This window comes from Equus quagga, chromosome 14 (genome assembly GCF_021613505.1).
Source record: "Equus quagga isolate Etosha38 chromosome 14, UCLA_HA_Equagga_1.0, whole genome shotgun sequence".
NCBI lineage: Eukaryota > Metazoa > Chordata > Mammalia > Perissodactyla > Equidae > Equus > Equus quagga.
Window position 1 is genome coordinate 88,162,728 of NC_060280.1, and position 21,501 is coordinate 88,184,228.

The 21,501-nt window shown below is 59.6% G+C and overlaps 1 protein-coding gene across 1 annotated transcript in view; it reads right to left on the minus strand.

Moving 5' to 3' along the window:
• The window catches only part of SMARCA4 (SWI/SNF related, matrix associated, actin dependent regulator of chromatin, subfamily a, member 4), an 84,198-nt gene that overhangs the window by 15,171 nt on the left and 47,526 nt on the right, over positions 1-21,501 (minus strand). The window contains 13 exon segments of the mRNA XM_046684952.1: positions 1,712-1,965; positions 6,261-6,479; positions 7,143-7,220; positions 7,456-7,554; positions 7,805-8,032; positions 10,096-10,259; positions 12,799-12,965; positions 14,492-14,538; positions 15,301-15,387; positions 16,444-16,551; positions 17,182-17,295; positions 19,190-19,432; positions 20,968-21,078. Of these exon segments, the coding sequence (XP_046540908.1) occupies positions 1,712-1,965; positions 6,261-6,479; positions 7,143-7,220; positions 7,456-7,554; positions 7,805-8,032; positions 10,096-10,259; positions 12,799-12,965; positions 14,492-14,538; positions 15,301-15,387; positions 16,444-16,551; positions 17,182-17,295; positions 19,190-19,432; positions 20,968-21,078 (1,919 nt within the window).

Here is a 21,501-nt window from a genome sequence, read left to right on the forward strand (position 1 = left end):
ATGAAGTCTAATTGAGGAGTCTTTCATGGCTCGTGGCGTTTGCGTCCTGTTGAAGTCTATGCCTACTTCGAGGCCACAAAGATCTTCTCCCATGTTTTCTTCTACAACTCTACCTTTCACACTTATGTCTAACATGTGTATGGCGTGAGGTGGCGTCAGGGTCACCTTCTCCGTGTGGATATCCAAAAGATCAGGACTTTCTAAAATGTCACCCGCTCCCCACCGACTTGCAAGGCTCCTCTTCAATTGGATCATTTGAAGGTCCCCTTGCAAGGATATCATTGGGAAGGAAACATCAGGGTCCATCGTTTCCACTGAAGTTTTGCACACTCCATATTTTAAACAACCGTTAGTCTACTTTTTTCCTTGTGGAATTTGCCTTAAAGGTGAAGTCTGAATTAGTTCAATATCATTTTCTCAGTACTGACGCTAACTACGTTTTTAGACCTAGCAGTTGAACTTGAATGTGTCTTTTTCACTCCATCATTTGTTTCTCTTCTCCTAATAAAAGACTCTTTCTTTCTGGTTTGAGGAAGATGGTCCCTGAGCTGCCATCTATGCCAGTCTTCCTCTACTTTATGTGGGATGCCACCTCAGTGTGGCTGCCGAGGGGCGCTAGGTCCGTGCCCACAAACTTAACCATCATGCCACCAGGCCGGTCCTAAAAGATGCTTTTTAAAGGGCCATCTGCATCTTTTATTTGAGTACAATCGTCACCGCCCCAAAGTTCCACGGTTGCTAAGCGTCCCTCCAAACGACGAATGTGGGCTCATGCCTCGACGCCTTTCTGTCCGACAGACTGAAACTCCCCCTTCCTTTGCTTCTCGACCAACTGCAAAGCATTAGCATCAAATCGATCTGTAAACCCTCCAGTTACGGGGACAGCCATACAGCCAGTATGGACCAGAAAGCGGACTGAGACACCAGGGAGGGAAGGAGGAGCCGCGTGCTGGGCAAGGAGCAGCTGTGCCCCGGCCACCTCCCGCAGCCCACACATCCACCCTGTGTGGGCGGAAGGCACACTTGGCCCCTTGGGGGCTGCGGGACAGCCAGCGCTTCCTTCCTAGCATTTCCGTGGCCCTTGTGATCCGGAACTGGATCCACGGCAGCCGACAGCATGGCGTGTCCTGTACTCAGCGTGTGTGAGGGCAGAGACCCAAGGCCTGGGGCGGAGCCTGGCCTGTCTTCTCAACGTGTGGCTGCCCCGTAATGGCCAAGGGAGACCAAGAAGGCTTGTCACCCGAGCGTGGGGAGAGGGCACCAAAAGTGGGAGGGTCAGAGGAGGAGGCCGCTCACTCTCTGCACCAGCCACGCCGCCTCCCCACCACGGCCACACGGGCGCCCATCACAGCACAGACTCTCCTCTCCTTCCAGCCGCCCCGCCACTGGCCGAACCCACCGGCCCCACTCTCCCCGCAGCCGCTCCGCCACTACGCCCCTGCTCGAGTACACCTGCCTGACCTCGTCCCTCAGGGCGCCTCTCCAGTGCCACATTCCTGCCTCGACCTCCCCACCATGCTTTATTTTCCCTCCCCACAGCCGACACGGCTTGTATGCTTCTAGAACATGAATTCCACGAAGGCAGGGGCCCTGAGAACATAGACTCAGCCACCATCTGGGCAGCAACCGAACCGACAGGGGCCCACGGGCAACGGAAGGCCGGGCAGGTCCCCCCAGGACCCCCGGCCCAGCCGCCCACCCCTCGGCTTACCTGTCCTTGTACTTGATCACGGCGTCCACGATCTTCTTCATCTTCTTGGTGAGGTTGGGTGGGTTCGGGGAGAGCTTCTCGGCAGGCGGCCGCCCACGTTTCTTCTGCTTCTTGCTCTCGTCGTCCTTGTCGCGGCTGCGGGTGCTGGTGGTCGGGGTGGAGGAGCCGGCGTCACTGTCCCGCTTGCGCTTCCGCGACGACTTCTTCTGCCGGACCTCCTCTTCGATCTCCTCCAGCGTGCCCTCCTCGATGGCCTTCAGGGTCAATAGTGGTAAAATAGGACAGCCAGCACCAAGGTCGACAAGCAGAGGCTGCGGCGCAAACCCGGGGGCTCGGCTGGGGCGGGACGCGCACGGGGGTCCCCTGGGCTCCGAGAGGGCGTGAGAGGCCAGCTCTGCGCCCCCAGCACACGCCGCCCCCCCAAGTCAGTCCTAACACATAAATGGGTGCACTTCACAAATCAAGGAGTCACATCCTCATGTGCGGAGCCCGAAGAGTGAATCCCGCCAGCCCTCCACCTGGCAGTGACACTGGCAGCACTCCCACCCTGGACCCGCCGCATCTTTTTAAAACCGCGGCAAAACACGTGACAGAAAAGTGGCCACTGTTAAGTGTGCAGTTTGGTGGCATCAGGTCCATGGACACTGTGTGCAGCCATCACCGCCATCCACCTCCGGGGCACCCTCCCCCCATGCCACGTGCACAGGGCAATCAGACCCACGCACCCATCGTGACTCATGTTTTTGCTTACTATAGCCTGGGGATGTTTCCTGTCATTCTTCTGCAACAGAATTTGTAAGGTCTGTTTATTTCATCACATAACAGGCCTTAATGGAACCTTTCCCTGTTCCTGAGCATTTGGGTGGGTTCCATTGTTTTTTGGGGGGTGGAGACCATGCTAAATAAAGCCACAACCAACAGCAGTCTTTCCTGCAGAGAGATTCCAGGAAGTGAAACTGCTGACTCAAAAGACAGGAATGGGAACAATATTAACTTTAAAATAATCTTAATTGACTAATTCTCAATGATAACTAACTTGCACGTTTTATCCCTGGAAACAAAGGGACGGGCAGCCAGGTCTCCCTGGGAGCGTGGAATCAGGAAGAAGGCAGGGCCCGGCCCTGAAGGATGTGCCTCGCATTCAGTGGCTGTGACTATCAGCCGGGCACAGGGCCGGGCACCGAGGACACAGCGCTGAGTGGAACCAGATGGGCAGCGATCACACGGACACGCCACAAACATGGTGACAAGTGGGTCAAGCGCCAGGAGGGAGGCTCTGATGGTGGAGCCAGTGTGTCCTGGTCAGGGATCGGGGAAAGCTTACCAGAGGAGGGGGCACTTAAGCTGAGATCTGCAGGGCAGTGGGAGGGCAAGGCAGCCGGGTCAAAGGAACAGCACAGAGGTCACACGGCAGGCAGGAGGGAGAGAAAGAATCGACATGTGGGAGGGCATGCACTGTGAGCCCAGGGGGCACAGGGGGTCGAAGAGTGTCCCCCAAACTCACATCCACTTGGAACCTCAGGATGTTGTCTTACTGGGAAACCGAGTCTTTGCGGATGTCATGACTTAAGGATCGAGATTAGACCACCCCCTATTAGGGTGAGCCCAAATCCAATGAGAGTGCCCTTAGGAGAGACAGAAAAGGCCACAAAGAGAGTCAGGGGGGCGAGGCCGCTGAAGACGGAGGCAGAGACTGGAGCGATGCTGCACAAGCAAAGGAGCTGGGGCTACCACAAGCTGGAAGAGGCATGGAAGGGTCCTCCCCTCGAGCCCTCGCGGGGAACACAGCCCAGCTGCCACCCTGACTGTGGACTCTGAGCCTCCAGAGCCAGGAGAGAACTAATTACTGCTGTTCTAAGGCCCCAGTTTGTGGTAACTGTTAGAGCAGGCCAAGGAATCCACACCAGTGTCCCTGGTTCCGTGGCCCAGATACGCAGGTCAGGCAGCAGGACAGGAGCCCGGAACATTCTGAAGGGTTTTGGTACGTACGACATCAGGGTGGGTGGCAGTTACACATTCACCGCTAAGATAGCCTGTCTGGGCCAAATGCATTTCCTTTTTGCTGAGGAAGATTGGCCCTGAGCTAACATCTGTGCCCATCTTCCTCTATTTGGATGTGGGTCGCCGCCACAGCATGGCTGATGAGCAGTGTGTAGGTCCACCAAAGTGGAGTGCGTGAACTCAACCATTACACCACTGGGTCGGCCCCACACATGTATTTTTTAACTAATGTAAATTCTGTTGAGTATGACACACAAAAAGGCATGTGCTCAATGGGGAAAGGAGAGTCTTTTCAACAAATGGCGCTGGGACAACTGGACATCCACATGTGAAGGAATGAGGTTGGACCCGACCCTACACCATCCACAGAAATTCACTGCAAAAGGATCACGGACCTAAATGTAAGAGCTGAAACTCTAAACGCTTGAAATAGAACACAGGGGTGAATCTTCATGACCTCGGACTTGGCAATGGATTCTCAGACATGAGACCAAAGCAGAAACAAGTAGAGAAAAACAGATAAACTGGACTTCATCAGAATTAATCACTTCTGTGCTTCAAAGGACAATATCGAGAAAGTGAAAAGACAACAGGATGGGAGAAAATATTTGCAAATCAGACCTCTGGTAAGAGACTTGTGGCCAAAAAGCATGTGAAAAGATGCTCAACACCACCAGCCACTGGGGGAGTGCAATTCAGAACCACAATGACAGACCACTTGACGCACACTAGAATGGCCACAACCAAAAAGAGAAGTAAGGGGCTGGCCCCGTGGCGTAGGGGTTAAAAGTTTGGTGCGCTCCATCTCAGCAGCCCACGTTTGCGGTTCAGATCCCAGGTGTGGACCTACACCACTTGTCAGCCATGCTGTGGTGACGTCCCACATACAAAATAGAGGAAGACTGGCACAGATGTTAGTTCAGGGCCAATCTTCCTCAGCAAGAAGAAGTAAAAAGACAGATAGAAAGTACTCGCAAGGAATGTGGAAAACCCTCCTATGCTGCTGGTGGGCATATAAAATGGTGCAGCCACTCTGGAAGTCTGTTAGTCCCTCAAAAGGTTAAATGACAATGACCACTGGATCTGCTTCTAGGTATACACCCAAGAGAAATCAAAAAGGATGTCCTCACAAAAACCCACACCCGGATGTTCACAGCAGCACTATTCACAATGGCCCCGAAGTGGAACAACCCAACGTCCATCACCTAATGACTGGTAAACAGAATGTGGTCTGGCCACACAAGGGACTATTATTGAGCCAGCAAAAGGAACGAAGTTTTGATACATGCTACGATTAACCTCTAAAACATTCTGGAAAATGAAGGAAGCCAGACACCAAAGGATCACATGACGTGTGACTTCATTCATACAAAATGTCCAGAATTGGCAAGACTCTCGAGACAGAAAAGAGCCCACTAGAGGCCAAGGGAAGAGGCTGCGAAGGGAGCTGAAGGGGACAGGGCTCCTGTGTGGGGTGTCAGGATGTCCTAACGCTGATCTGGGGTGACAGCAGCACAAGTCTGTGAAAATGCGAAAACCAGTGACCTGTACACCTCAAATGGGGGACTTCTTGGGTATATAAATTACATCCCCAAAAAACAGAAGTGTGCACAAAAATTACCACATTGTCAGCTACTTTTGAAAAGGCACCTGCTGTCTCTAAAACGTAGGACTGGTAACACCCCTGGGAGCTTGAGTGGCGGTGGGGCCCAGGTTCCTCGGGAAGAACAGGGGTCTTCTTCCTAGCCCTGGCGCCCCAGGCTGATGGCTGGGGAACGGGACACCCCGCCCACCCACCCCGTGGTTCGCGGGGCCCCTGTCACATTGCAATGGCCTCCCTTCATGCACAGCTCAACAGGCGCGTGAGTCGGGGGCTTCGGAGCTGCCAGCAGGGGCCTGGGGCCACCAGGCCACACAGACTGAGGCAGCACCGGGGCCGCACTTGGTCCAGAGGGTCCCAGGCAAGCACCACCACTCATCTGGGTGTGGCGCTCAGCAGGGCAGAGCTGCCTTCTGGGAAGTGTGGCTTCAGGGACCACCCAGGGCTTGGTTCTTACTCATCACCTGGGCGCTCGGAGCCCTGAGCAGGGGAGGGTCTGATTCGTCACATGACCCCATGCTGACCTTGGTGCCGGGCGCACCGCAGGGGCAGGGGAGCAGGGATGAGGCGGGAGGGCCTAGCGGGCACCTGCAGCCCTGTGTCAGCTGTGTGCCGCTGTGAGGCTGGCTACTAGCTGCTGGGGACGCACTTGCGTCCCCCAGAGCCGCCACAGCCCCGACCTTGGGGTCTCCCTCTCCCTCCACAGCCGGGTGGGTGTCCAGATCACGGGGCAGCCTACCGGCTGTCACACCCCTGGCAGGGTGACCTGGCGGTCACCAACTGATCACTGTGCCTTCCCTCTCACAGACTCAGAGGTGATGCCGAGCACGGTCCTTGGGCGCCCGTCCCTATGTTAGAAGCCTCGCTGCTGTTCGTGAGAACGACCAAGAGAAGCGGTGGGCAGAGGCCCGGTCACGCAGCCCCACCACGGCCCTCGCCGGCATGTACCTTGAGCCACTGCTTCTCGGTCAGCGAGTCGCTGTAGTCCACCTCCTTGCGGTGGCGGGAGCCACGGCCAAACATCTTCTCCTCCTCCTCCTCGCAGGTCAGCCGCTCCACCTCGGCGTCGTCCTTGATGATCCACGAGGGCAGCTCGTCCTCCTCCATCAGGCGCGGCTTCCGCTTGGGGTTGCGCGCCTCCTCACGCCTGCGGTCCAGGTCCATGCGCTGGGGCGCGGGAGGGGACAGAGGGAGAGAGGCGTCAGCACAGCACAGCCAGCGGGCACATGAGGGGCACGTGGACAAGGGGCTGCATCCCTGCCGCGGGGACCGACGTGCAAACAGCACTGGGCAGTCAAACAGCAGCCCTGGGGTCTGTGCTGGCCGTGCCGGCCCGGCTTCGACGGCAGACCCCGGCTAGGGGAAAATGGGAAAGGAGGGGAAGGTCACAGAAGAGGGGCCGAAATGGGGTGGGGGCGCGGGGCCTGCCAGGGCAGAGAGCCCCCCTCTGACCCCATGCTGCCAGTGGCTTGCCCCGCAGGGCAAAGGATCTCTATGACCGAAGGCCTGATTTGCCCCTTGGACTCGGCCAGTGTTAACTCCCCATCAGCCATCGGACCCGGGAGGACAGGCAGTCGGCGGGACTGAGGGCCACAAACGGGTCAGGGTATGTGTGCATGCTGCACATGAGCACACGTGTGTAAGAGTGTGTGTGTGCGCACATGTCCCACCATCTCTACGACACGCCAGGAGGTGGCGGCCAGGGAAGGAAGACGGGGCATGAGGAGGGCTCGTGGGGCCACCCCAAGGGCTGCCCCAGGCTCCGGGAGCCGCCACGGACACTCGCGTGGCTAGGAGACTGCTCGGCCATCGCCAGGGCGGGGCGCTCACCATGAAGAGGTCGAACTCCTCCTCGTGCCGGGCGATCATCTGGTTCACCGTCTCGTCGTCCGGCACCTCGTCTTCTTCCTAGAAGACGGCACAGGGTTAGTGCGAGGGCGGCGGGCCGGGCTCGGAGGCGAGCGGCGGCGCTCCGTGGGAGATGAGCTGGCGGTCCAGGGCGGCTGCGGTGGACGGGAGCCACGCGGCAGCGAGAGGCACACACGCACACGCACACGCACGCTCCGTGGGGTCGGGCCCTGCTGGCCGTCTCAGCCGAGAAGCCGAGGATTGAATGGGCGTGGAGACTGAACGACCCTCTCACCTTTAGAGGTGGCTCCTCCAGGTCGGGGTTGACGCCCGCCGGCGGAGGGGCAGTGTGGGCGAGGCTGGCACTGCCGCTGCCCGCGCTGCACTGTCTGCTCTGTGGATAAATAGAGGACTTCAGTCTCCAGGGCTGTCAATCCGGCGTCTTTCACCAGCAGTTTAGAAAAAAAAAACCACTTCAAAGAAAAAGCAAGTACTCATCCTCTTTCCTTTCAGCCCACACTCCCTTTACTCCAAAGGGATGCAAAAAAAATAAGAGTGCAAAAAAGGCAAAAAAACAAAAATGAAAGCCGCTCATGCGTCCACCACTCACGCCGGGGAGGGGTCGGGGCCGGCGCTGCCCTCACCTCGTCCTGCTCCTCGTGCTCGAGAATGGCCTGCAGGAAGGCACGCCGCTCGTGGCTGGAGGACTTCTGGTCGAACATGCCGGCCTGGATCACCTTCTGGTCGACGTTGAGCTTGTACTTGGCGGCGGCCAGGATCTTCTCCTCCACGCTGTTGACGGTGCAGAGCCGTAGCACGCGCACCTCGTTCTGCTGCCCTATGCGGTGGGCGCGGTCCTGCGCCTGCAGGTCCTGGGGGAGAGACGCCTGTCAGTCCCGAGCGGCTCTTTGGGTCTTTAAGGGGAAGTCGACCTCGCGAGGCCATCAGGAGGCGGGGACCTTCCGCTTCTTGGGCGCCTGCCTCGGGCCTGGCCACTCCACCCTCCCCACCAGCAGCTGCACAGGCTGGACGCTCGGGGCCATGGCCTGGAAGCTGCGTGGGGACCATCTGCCCCGAGGCCCACCAGCCCAGCTGTCTCAGTGGGAGTCAACAGAGACTCGGGACAAAGCACAGGTTTGGAGCGCAGCCCAGGGGAGCGCACTGCCAGGCAGTTCCTATCACAACTGCAGGGGCCCCTCGCCCACCCCAGGAGGGCCCTGTGCTCAGCGCCGCTGTACCCCAGGGAGGGCAGCCTTTACAGGATGGGACCAAAGCCGCAGCAGCATGGCGACTCCTGGTTCGCCATGCTCACTACTTCCTCACTGTGCAACCCAGGCCTGGGCCGAACCTCTCTGAGCCTCAGGACTCGCTCTGGGCCCCCTCATGGTCACAGTCTGCATGAGAGAAGTGGATGGGCGCTGGGTGCTCGGCCCAGGGCCTGGCGTGGAATAAGCTCTGACAGTGGGAGCCATGTGCCACCACCTGCATCATCGCCCAGCACAGAGCCAGGAGGGCTCCCGCGACATCCTTTGTCAGGGCCCAGCAGGTGTGTGGGGCTGAACTTGAAATTGGCCCCCAGTGGGGGCGGCACAGGCCACACCTGGTGGGGGGACAGGAGTGCCTTGTGTCCAGGCTGGGGGCAGGCTTGGCCAGGGGACTTCGTGGCGGGGCCAGCGCCTGATAAGGTGCCCCAGCCCTGAAGTGAGCTTAGTGGCCTGAAGCCTCCTAGTGTGGTGGAGGCCGGGGGTCCTGGGGGCCTCCGCCCGAGGTCTGCCTTCTAATGGGGGAGGCACGCCTGACCACCTCTCAGGAACCTGGCCATCACATGGTCCAGACGGGACCCACTCCCAATGTTGACGGGAGGAAGGGACACTAGCAACCACCCGGGGCATGCATGCATCAGATGGGCTACGGTTTACATGCTGCTCATTAGAGCTGCCAGGCCATGTGGAAGGGCACGCTCGCACCCTGTGGATGGCAGAGAAACCTCAGGCAGCCCACTGGAGGCCACTTCAGTAGAAGCAACCAGAGTATGAAGGGCGCACGCTGTGGGTTGAGCATCTCACGGCTCAGGGGTAACATGGCTGGGGGCTCCCTGAGGGGCTAGTGGTCATCCCAAGAAACAGAAACCCAGACGCCCGCCAAGGGGGCTGTGGAAGAAGTCTGGGGGCCATGACATGCCAGGACAGCTGGCAGCTGCCGAAATGGCTGGTGGGGCCCAGGATGCTCACACAGAGAGGCGAAACAAGTCGGCTGCTAAAGGGAAGCGACGCGTGCCAGAACATGCCATCGTTGTGGCAAAGGCAGGACACGCATGTGCACACAGGCAGAGGTGGGGTAGCTCAGAGCAGAGCAGGACTGGTGGGAGGGAAAAGGGACTCCAGCTCGCGCTACTCCGAACTGTTGGTATTCACATTTCCTAAACAACAAGAATGTATTACTTTTATGATCAAATGCACGGACGGTTAAAAACCTACTTAAAAACTGCTGTATCTATAAAACACCGTATTCTGTCTCCTGGCACGGAGCCCCGTGGAGGGCATATGGATAAAAAACAAGAGAATCAGTGCACGAAGTATGTTCTGAATGTTGTTTCAGAAGCGCCCGTGGGAGCGAGCTGGCACAGAACACAGCCCACAAGGACCCGGTCACGCAAGCAGCGACCACGCCCTCAACCAATAGGACTGGGTCTTGTCCGCTTTCTTTACGCTTTTACGCAATCCAGGCCTTTTTTTTTTTTTTACGTAACAACGGAATGTATTTTTTTCATAATCAAAACAAAAATTATTTCGTTTTGAGAGCCAGAGGAAGGGAACCCTCTCTGGGCTTCTCTCCGAGGCTCGGGGGCTGGGGGTGCTGCCACCACAGGCTCCAGGGAGCCGCGGGCACGACAACATGGCATGGCCCGAGGCTAGAGACCCCGGCCCGCTCCTACCTGGTGGGGGTTCCAGTCGCTGTCGAAGATGATCACAGTGTCGGCCGACTGGAGGTTGAGGCCGAGCCCGCCGGCGCGCGTGCTGAGCAGGAAGATGAAGTACTCGGAGCCCGGCTCATTGAAGGTCTTCAGCAGCATGCCCCGGTCCTCCGCCTTCGTGGTGCCTGCCAGTGCGGGGGACAGGTTCAGCAGGGTCACCAGGAGGGGGCTGGGGGGTTGGGGTGGCAAGCAGATAGCTTCGGAGAGCAAGGACAGCGCTCACATGGGTCCCACAGGGGCCACCTGAGCCATGGCCACACTCGCTCAACCCGCAGCCATGAGCTTCCATGAGTAAGCAACTTGGATTAACAACAGTGACACGACTGATGGCCACTCCCCCTACCAGGAGATGACACTGAGCCCCAACGGGCCAGCTGCATGTCCCCATGTACAAGGGCCACAGTGGGACTAAGCAAGGCGGGCACTGGAGCACAGCACCTGAGCCCAGCCGACGCCCAGCCAACAGGGCCGGCCCATCAGTGCTGCTGTCACCACCCCTGCCCGGCTGTTCCCCGGGAGACACGCTGGCTAACATCGGTCCCCACACCCCGCAAATACATGGAACAAGAACCCAGCCAGCGGCCGAGCGCCTGCCCTCGAGCCTCCCGTGACGGGCCCTCTGGGTTCACTGAGAAAACCGGCCCTAGGCAGATACCCTGGTGTCTGGGATCTGGACTCGTGTCCCTCTGGGCAGGACCAGCTCCCCTGCATCGATTCGTGGGGACTCACATGTGACAGCCTAAGACACAGTCCTCAGCATCGTGAGCATCACAGGGACAACTAAGTTCCTCGGGCTGCCATCAGTTCAGAGCAAAGGGACCTCTGGCAGAATCGGGCATCATTTTTGGTGATGAAACGCCACTCGCCTACACACCTGATGCACCGTGCAGGTCTGATGCCCACTGGACCCCAGGCTCCAGATGCGCCCGCAGCTGCCCCAGCCCTGAGGAGGGGCCGAGACCTAGAGGGGCAGGGCGAGGCCAGGTGGAGGGGCCCGCCTCCCGAGACGCCAGGGCTGCGCCCTCACTCTTACCCCTCTGCCACTGGAAGGGTCTACTACGCTGTCACGGAGCCCCCACCCTGTGTCGCTCTCTACCGCACCTTCTACCCACATGGCAGCGACTGTCAGAGGCACCAGGGACGCACCGGTGGCCCAGCCCACTAGAGCCCCCCTCCTTACGGAGAAAACCCTCGTCATAAAGAGAAGCGGAAAGACGGCCAGCGGACAGGCGCTGGGGGAGAAGGGAACGTTCTCCCCTTGAGGCCTCTCCTCTGGGGGCTGGGCGGTGACACGGACAGGGACTGGCACTCCCAAGGGCCGAGCCCCGAAGGACGGGCAAGGCAGCCGGAGAGGCCCGGCCATGCTGGCCTTGGCAGGGCTGTGGTTCTCAGCACCCAAGCTGCAGGAAGTACCTGAAGGAGGCGGGGGCGCAGGAGGACCCCCGAGCAGGCCTGGGTTTGGAAGGTGCGCCCCGGACGGAACCCCAGAATGGGCACAAGGCAGCCAGGAGGGTGTGGGCTGGCCGGGGTTGGAAGGGCAGCACACAGAGAGAGTCAGCCCAGCAGCCACAGGCCCAAGGGCCAGGAAACCGCAGCTCCCCAGGACAGCCAGCGAGACACAGAATGGGGCCCAGGGGCTCGGGGCACCTGGCCATAGAGCCACACCTGGCTGCGAGCCTAGAGAAGGCTGAGAAATCAGGGGGAAAGGAAGCTGCTGACCCGTGTCTACCTCAGCGGATCCCACGCTCACCGTTCTCCCCAGCCGTCTGAGAGGGAGGGAGGGGACACCCTCCAGGCCTTCCTGGCCCGATGACACGTGTGGGACCACGTGTGCTGCCTGCTGCCAGCGTCTCACTCAGCCCCTCCTCCCCAGAGCTCTCACGCACTGGGGAAGGCAGAAACACAGGACTTTCTGGGAGAGCACAGGGTAGCAGCCGGCGCTGTCCCCAGGGGAACCGTCACTCCCACAGCAGCTGCTTCCCGCCCTCTTTCCTGTTACTCCCAGTGCTCACGGTCTCAGCACTGATAAGCCTGACCACTGACAGCTCCACAGCACCCCCGGCAGTGGAGAGATAGGCACGTGGCTCACAGCAGCCTAATGGGAGCTAGCCCTGCCGAGCTCTGGTGGCAAAGGTGGGTTGCTTCTCTGTTGGGGACACTGAGCAGGGGAAAAGAAGCCTGGAGAGGATGCCTGAGAATGAAGCCAAAATGGAGGACAGTGGAGCCAAGAGCTGGAGAAAAGCCCCTCCAACATCATCTGGACACCTGGATCCAGCTGTGTCTGAAACCTGAGGGTCACTGTGCTTTGCTTTATGCCCACAGGATATGGGTTCCTGTCATTTCTGATCAAAACAGGGCTGTCGGATACTCCTTAACCATTGGTCCCACTGTAAAGACCACAAGCCACGTGTTGAGGAGACCTGTGTCAGATTCAGCTCGGTCACTCTCCCAGGCTGTGGGCCCTGATCCAGCCTACACACTCCCAGGGCCCTCCCTCCCAGTCCTGCAAGCCTGTCACTGAGCCCGCTGCCCTGCTCACTCCTGCCATCAGCCCTGGAGGCTCTGAGCCTTGTCCTGCCTCGTGACGGAGGGCTCACGGGCCAGAAGCTTGCGTAGCAGTGGGTAACGCAGCCCCTCAAACGGCCCTCTCTCCGGCACACTCACCATCGAGCCTGAGGTATTTAAAGCCGCGATACGCGAAGTAATCTTCCATGATCGTCATGAGGGAGGTCATCTGACAGAAGAGCAGCACTTTGTGGCTGGTGGCACGGAGTTTCGGGAGAATTCTGTCGAGCAGCTCAAACTTCCCCGAGGCTCGGTACAGGTCCAGCCTGGCAGGGGAGGGTGGGGGAAAGCACCCGGTGTCACGCATGGCACCGTGCCAAGGATGAAGCCCCCTCCCACCTCCAGGCTGCGCTGAGCTGGCCAGGTGGCTGTCCTCAGGCTCCAGGGGCCCAGAAGGGGCTTCTTGGGCGGACCTACGCCCCACAGTTCCAGCAAAGCCGTTTCAACCCAAGTGGAATAAACAGGCACCCCCTTGCGATGTGTGGCCCCGTAATCATCGTCCCACTTGGACACTTAAGAGTGAGAGGACACGCAATTTCCATGACTCCAGGCCAAGCGGCGTGGACAGGGGCTGCCCCCTTGTCCCCTCCTATTACAGAACTCCCAGGAGCAAAGGCTGCCGCTAGAGAGGGCCCATGATGCACTGCACACAGGGCCGAGGGCCATCGCGGCTTCTCTCATTCACTCCAGTCAGCAACCCCAGATGACAGACGTAGAAACTGAGGCTGGGCGACAGTGGGACATGGCTGTTGACATGCCAGGGCCGGGACTCAAACCCAGGTCTGTGGGGCCCCATTATGCAATTTGGTACGAAAAAGGACACAGCAAAAGGGGCCGGCCCGATGGCATAGTGGTTAAGTTTGCGCACTCCACCTTGGCAGCCCAGGGTTCACCAGTTCAGATCTCGGGTGCAGACCTACGCACCACTTGTTGAGCCATGTTGTGGCAGTGTTCCACAAATAAAGTAGGGGAAGATGGGCATAGATGTCAGCTCAGGGCCAGGCTTCCCCCCCCACCCCCAAAAAAAGAAAAGAAAAACCACAGCAAAAGACCTTTCTGCTCCTTCACCCGGTGCCTCTGCTCTGGGGAATGCTTTAACGTCCCAGAGAAATGACAATGGGACAGCCGTGGTGCTCTTAGCAAGGCCACCTGAGGTGATGACAGTGAGAGGCAGCATGCATGCTCAGCCCAGGGCCTCAGCACAGCCTGTGCTGCGCTGTGTAAGCAACTCTGGGAAAACTCGCTTAGGGCCAGGTGGGCAGCAGGCCACACAGAGTGTCCCTCTGTTAGCGAACAGGGCTGAGGCTCAGAGTAGTCAAGAAAGCAGTCAAGGGTCACAGAGCCCGGAGGTGGCAGAGAGGGGCCTGAGAGCCAGGTCTGCCTCTCGGGGTTAATGGTGGTCAACTCTAAAAGGTAGAAAGTTTTTATTCTCCTTTGGGTTGTTTATATTTTCTAATTTTCCTGCCACCAATATAGTTCCTTTGAAATCGCACAAATGGGGGCCAGGCAGCGGCAGAGCAGTTAAATTCACGTGCTCCCAGCATGGTTTGGCAGCTCAGGATTCGAGGGTTTAGATCCCAGGCACAGACCTACCCACCGCTCATCGAACCATGCTGTGGTGACATCCCACATACAAATAGAGGAAGATTGGCACAGATGTTAGCTCAGGGCCAATCTTCCTCACCAAAAAATAAAAGAAATCACACAAATGTAACTAAAACCATCCAAAAACAAATGAGGACCACCAGCATGTGGGCCATCTGCCCCCCCACCCAGCTGGAAAACTTCTCACCCTTGGACGATGCCGCCGGTAAACCCCAAGTGCTCAGAAAAGGACTCCTGGAACAGAAGGAGAGATGAGTCAGCTTGGGGCAGGACTGGCCACTTGCCTCGCGCCCCTGAGCCCTCTCGCCAGTGCTCAGCCATTGCCCACTGTGGCTCCGAGGCCACACAGGCGCTGAACGCAGCTTTTCTGTCTCACGGTCACGCCCTCCCTCGTGCTCCTCCAGCGAAGGAAAGGAGTCACAGAACAACGCTCTAAACCATCAAAACGAGCACGAGGATGGCGTGCGCCAGAGCCCGTCCTTGGAGCCCTGAACCGGGATCCCAGGGGCATCGGGGGACTTGCAACAACCCCAAACGGCCATGCCAGAACAATACGGACACACGTGTCTCTCAGAAGCAAGAATCCAGATCCCCAAAGGGCAGTGTGGCCCGAAAAGGTCCTGACCCAGGGGCTTTATGGAAAATCGAGGCTGCTTTCGACACACTGATCCAGGACGGCCCCCACATACCCGGGCAGGGAGAGCTCGTGCAGCGAAGAGGCAGCAGGACCCCGCCCAGTGGGAAAATGACCCCAAAAACAGTCTGGATGCTTCTGTGGTTATCTGAGGTGGGCTTCCACTTCTGTCCCGTATTCCCCTACGCTGTTTGCATTCTGTACAGTTGAGTACTTGCAAACAGAAAATCAGTACTAAGAGACAGATGTGCAGACACCAACTACTCAAATACGAAAGGTGCCGTATGGAGGCCACCAGGGCGCGGCGAGGCGCTGTCTGCAGGCTGGGCACGGATGGCCGCCCCAAGGGCCCACAGCCTCACCTCGATGTGCTGGAACATGTAGGGGTGGTTGCAGATCTTCCTCAGCTGCATGATGGTGTTCATCAGGGTCTTGGTGCCGCCCTTGCCCTGGGGAGGACAGAAGAGAGGCTCCCAATGGGCTCTTGTCCCAGGGGCGGGTGGGGGTAGGAGCAGGAGGCAGAAGCTTCTGGGGGGTGTGGTTGGAGGCAGAGAAATCAGGAGGAGGGGCAGGCTCCTGCGGGGGCTGCGAGGCCCGAATCAAGCCCTGGGGGAGCAGAGATGGCCTTGCACCCTGGAGGGGGCAGGGTGGGGAGGGCCCGTCGGGACTGGCAAAGAGCTGAGGCTGACCCACGACTGCTTGGCGAGGCCAGCGTCGTCCTGGGCAATGGGGAACCTAGGGGACCGCGGCCGCTGCGCCATGAGGACTTAGGAGGCTGGCTGGCGACAGGGGAAGGGAGGACACAGGCACGGGTGGGGACCGAGGGCCAGAAGTAAACCAGGCATCAAGCTGTGGCAACAGCTCAGGAGAGAAAGGGCCCGAATGAAACATCGAGAGGAAATGGGGAGGAAGGGCCAAGCTTGGGGCTCAGGGCGCAGGCCTGAGGGACCTGAGGGGACAGTTTCAGTCCTGGCGAGGGGAACTGGGCTGGGGGGGGCCTGGGACCTCAGAGCAGCCCCCCTGCCCCACCCCCTCCATGGTAAGCACCCCGAACTTCACTTGATAACAAGGTGAAGGGGGTCGGGGGCCGCGGCTGTGGAAGCAGCTCTTTCCTGGCTGGGCAGGTGGGCTCACTAGAACATTCTAACACTGCCGGGGTCAGCGCTGGGCTCCACGCTGCCCAGTGACACACACTGAGAAGCCAGCATTTCATGAGCACAGAGGACACCAGCCAGTGGCTGACTGGGAGGGTCTGGGGGACTAAGTGGCCCTGGAAACGGGCCAGGAGCCTCTGCCCCCACAGCACGGCCGAGCCTGTTCACACCAGCTGTGACTGACGCCACGGCTATCCAGTGCCCTCGGGGTCACGACCAGATCGGGCCTCGACCACAACCAGGACCCCAAGCAGGCAGATGGCCCGCTGGTGACAGTGTGCTCACGACCGCACACCCGGCTGCCCCCAACCCGCCCTCCACGGACGGCCTAGGGGGAGGGCCTAGACCGACCTTCTTGTCCTTCTCGGAGCCATCAGTCAGCAGCACGCCCTTGGCCTGCATGTGCCGGTAGAGCACACGCTGCAGCGCCGACATGTCACACTTGATGACGTACTCCACCTGAGGGGACACGGCGCCGGTCAGCGCGGCTGGCGGCCCTGAGCCGAACCCCACCCCCCACGGGCTCTGATCTGCGAGCCTCTCAGGCACCCTGGGACCCGGGCTGGGCGCTGAGGGGGCACAGGGAGCGACAGTCAAGAGCCCCCACGGCAGGGCTGTGGTGGCTGCACCACGGCAGAGAGCACAGAGGGCACCTGGGCCCGAGGGGCAGTCGGGCCCCTCCCGGGGCCTCTCCACAGAAGGCCAGGAGACAAGGGCAAGGACAGCTGCAAGGGCAACTGTGGCCAGGGGCCTCAGCCCAGCCAGCGGGGAGGGGACGGGGCCCTGGGGGGCTGCTGGGTGGCTGAGTCGCTGAGCAAGAACCCAGAGCCTGCGCGGCCCAAGCGAGCCACGGCATCGGGCCCACGATGAGAGCAGGTGGGATTCTGTGCTCCAGCCTACACGCCCGCCTTCCGCTTTAGAGACCTGGTGGGTGGGAGGCCGTCCCCAAGCTGTATCACCCCAGAATGCCGAGGCCAGGGCCAAGACACCATGGGCCCTGGGCCAGCAGAGGGCCACCCGCTGGATCATCCTGGGGAAGCCCCGCGCACGCAGCATCATGGCTCCTTCCGCTCATAACTGCCCCCTTACCTTTTCAGGCAGCTGAGCCTCGACTTCCTTCTTGAGCCGCCGGAGCAGGAAGGGCCGCAGCACTTTGTGGAGGCGCCGGATGATGAGGATGGTTTCCTCCTCGTTCAGGTCCACCTGGCGGCCCGAGACACGCAAACCGAGAGTCACCTCCAGGGCTGGGAGGCGGGCACGTCGCGGGGGGGAGGCTCATTTCTAGACTGCCTTCTGCTCTGCGGGCCCTGGCAGGGCACCCTGTTCCTTCCAGACCTGCAAGGATCTGGGACCTTCCAGGGAATTCCTGGGACGTGGAGCCGAAGGTCCCAGGACGCCATGTTTCATAGGCCTTACACAACACAGCAGGACGCTGTGTCGCTTCCCCCAAAGTAACACAGACTTGTGTGTCTGGAAACGCGCCAACGTCTCAACGACAGCTGGACAGCACGGGGGTGCCCTGGGTATGAGACATCTGGAATAAACTAGATGGTTCTCATGGAGGACTCTGTCACTGGGAGCCCCATGACCCCTCTCATTTCAGCCTTGGTGGAACGGAGAGAAAAAAAGACCGTGCTCCCAGCTTGCCTGCTACTCTGATAAAAAGGTAAATTAAAACAAAACTTGTTTCTAAGTGAAAAATAACAGGACATCTGAATTTTTCTTCCATGGGCCCCTGATAAGTTCTTGGCAAAGCTTTTACTCAACTTGAAAATAACGAAACTACAGCACTTGCTCCCAGCTCTCAGGATGGCAGTCCTGGGAGGCTAAAAGCGGGACTCCTTTCTTATGAAACTCTCGGAAAGGCCTCAGTCCCTTCAGGAGGGCTTCGGCCTCAACCCGTGCCAAGGAGGGGGTGGCTCATGGAGGATGCTGGCAGAGGCCCCCCTGTCACATAGTGTGGTGGCCGCAGCTGTCCTGCATCTGTCTAAGGAAAACCTCGTAATTGGAACTCGCTGGCTGGGGCCCATGGATCAGCAGCCCCAGGCGGGCTCAGGCCACTTAACCTCTTTCAACAAAAAACGCAGCTGGCCTGCTGACAGTGCCACCCACCGTCATACAGACATCAAGTGACACTGACCACAGCACTCTTTGAAAACAAAATATACAGGGGCTGGCCCTGTGGCTGAGGGTTGGAGTTCTGTGTGCTCTGCTTTGGCAGCCTGGGTTCGCCAGTTTGGATGCCCAGCACAGACCTACACCCCTCATCAGGCCATGCTGTGGAGGCATCTCACATACAAAAAATAGAAGAAATTGGGTCAGCCCCATGGCGTAGTGGTTAAGTTCATGTGCTCCACTTCGACAACCTGGGTTTGTAGATTTGGATCCTGGGTGTGGACCTACACCACTTGTCAGTCACACTGTAGGAGCCCCCATATAAAGCAGAGGAAGACTGGTGCAGACATTAGGTCAGGGCTAATCTTCCTCAAGTAGAAAAAACAAGGAAGATTGGCAACAGGTGTTAGCTCAGGGCTAATCTTCCTCAAGCAAAAAGAAAAAAGAGGAAGACTGGCAACAAAGGTTAGGTCAGGGAGAATCTTCCTTGCCAAAAAAAATAATAATTAAAAAATTTTAACAAACAAACAAACCCCAAATATACAGAATCTGGCCATGTTGTTCTCTTGACTGGAAACTTCCGAGCCTCCTGCGGCCGTGAGAGTGGAATCTGAACCCCCAGAAAGGACTGCCAGCTGCATCTTCACACCCTTGCTCCTTGCTGGCCCCACAGCTGCCTCGGGGTCACATTCCCGGAGGTGGCCTCCCTGTGCCTGGGGGCTGGAGCAAGGGAGTCCTGAGTATCCCCTGGGACCCACTCATCATCTCCGCCCTTCTCTGGGGCCCTCGTGGCTCCTGCAGCCTCGGGCGCCAGGCAGCCCCGCTCCATGAAGACATGGCCTCCAGCCCCGGCCTGGCCCACTGGGGTGGGCACTCAGCGCACACCCGCGAAAGATGCCAGCTGACCCAGGCCGCCCATCAGGCCCAGCTCCTCCGCAGGCAGCCCACGCCACCGGCTTCCCACGCGGCCCCGTGCTCCCACCTTCTCCCCGGTCATGGCAAAGGGCGCGTTGAACCACTGCTCGAAGGTGCTGCAGCTCTTGAAGATGGTGGGCAGCAGGAAGTTGAGGAGCGCCCAGAGCTCGGGCAGCTTGTTCTGCAGCGGCGTGCCCGTCAGCAGCAGGCGGCGCGGGGCCACGTAGTGCGTGTTGAGGACCTGCGTCAGCTTGCAGTGGTGGTTCTTCATGCGGTGGCCCTCGTCCACGATCATGTACTTCCAGCGGATCTGCGGGCCCGAGAGCAGGGTCAGGGGTGGCGGCCGGCCCCCGCCGAGCGGGACGCACACAGCCATGGGGGGAGGGCAGCAGGCGGCAGAGCGCATGGAGATGGAAAACATGGGTGTGACCACGTCCCCTGACAAGGGACTGGCTGACTGAGGGACAGTCACATCACGTGGCCTCTATATAGCACAGGATGAGGACAGACACACAGACAGGGAGACGCGTCCGGAAGCTGCTGTCAGGCGTTCACGGTGCGGTGCAGAAAGCACTTTGGTTTCCCCCCAAAATTATATGTACTAGTATACTGCACAGAAAAACCTGCCAGATAACACACCTCTCGCTGACCAGAGACGGCCTGGGGCTGCGGCCCAGGGCCTGTCGTCGGCTACGTGTCAGCTGGACACGGTGCATGTGAGTGCACAGGCGGGAGCCCCAGAGTTAAAGCCGCACTGAATTGGGGTGACGAGCCCCAGAGACACCCTGCGCTTCCTCTCCCCCCTCCCAGGGACGCGGCGAGGCCTAAGTGATGCGGTGCCCGTCGGTGCCCCAGACGGAAAGGGCAGAGCTGCCCGGAGCAGGCGCCCAGCAGCCACTCCCATGAGGAAGCCCCATTGCAGGGCGCTGATGTTCATTAAAGCCATGGTCAGAGAAGCACGGGATTGTGGGAGCCCCATCCTTGGGCGCGGGATGGGCCCGGCTTTGGACCAAGTCAGAAGGGTGAGCCCAGAGCGGGAGAGCCTGCACATGGGACGCCAGCTCCCTGGTCTCGGTTTTCCCATCCATCAGCTCGGGGATGCATGTCCAGCACCCAAAAGCATCATGACAAGCCCTGAGAGGCGTGGAAACATGTACACATCTCCTCTATCCCACATCACAGACCGCGCCCCTCCCCACACCAGGACACGAGCTTTTGGTGGGAAAGGGACCATGCCTGCTTTACACACGGGTCCCAGCACATGCTCAGCAATTCACTGATGGCCTCACTAGAGCTGCCTGCACAAGTGTGTCTGTGAGAGGCTCCCAGGCCTGCGCAGCCCCCCCAGAACGTGCTGACCCGGCAGCCCCGGGCAACAGCGCATGGGGCCTCGGAGGGCCCGGCCCCCAGTGCTGAACTGCTCTTGCTACATGGGCTATGGCGGGACACAGCCGCCAGGGAGGGAGGGCTGGGGCCTGGGGAGGGGCAGAGACGAGGCGGGATGGAACACTGCAGGCAGCACAGACGGGCCAGCAGGCACCATGGTGACAAGGCTCTTTGAGTGAAGCCCGGAGAGGAGCTGGCCCCGTGCGGCACAAGACAGCCCCATCTCTGGAGCCGGCCCAGGAACTGTCAGAGAGGCACACTCGGGTCAAACCTGGGCCGGGTCATTCACATGCCCCGAGCGGCCGTCTCTGCCACACAGGCATGAATCACTGAGAAATGACTCACAAGGGGCTTTGAGAAGACGGGAGGCATGATGCTCACAGGACAGTGCTGGCTTGGGCGGGCCCGTGGGCTCCCTGACAGCACAGGCCGGGCAGCCATGCACACGGGAACACTCACCTTGGCAAGGATGTGCTTGTCTTTGATGATGTACTCATAGGTCGTGAGCAGCACGTTGAACTTGCCGCTGCGCAGCTGCGGGACGAAGGCGCGTCTGGCTGCCGGAGAGCCCTGTAGGGGAGACACGCCTGGCTCAGCTTCCAGGCCAGTGGCTGGGTGCTGGGCTGTCCCCCAACCCTGACGTGCCGACTGCTAACTGCAGCGAGTGGGGAAAGGCGTGTGGGCCACTGGGCCCTCTGGGCTGCTGCCTGTGCCACGTCCGCCCGACCCCGCTGGCTGTCAGCTCCCCTCCTGTTCCCGGGCCCCATCTCAGGCCCCCACACGAACGCAGGCCACAGGGACCGCTCCCCGACGGCAGCTCCAGCCGCTCCCCAACTCGCCCTGCCCCGGCCCTCCCCAACTCCAGGCCCCGGGCTGTGAGCCTCCTCCAGGCTCGTGTTCCAGGCAGACTGATCTTCCTGGGCCCCCGAGCTCCTGCCAGAACGACTTTCGGCTCCTCGAAGGTGGCACCAAGTTCTCCCCACACACGCTGCT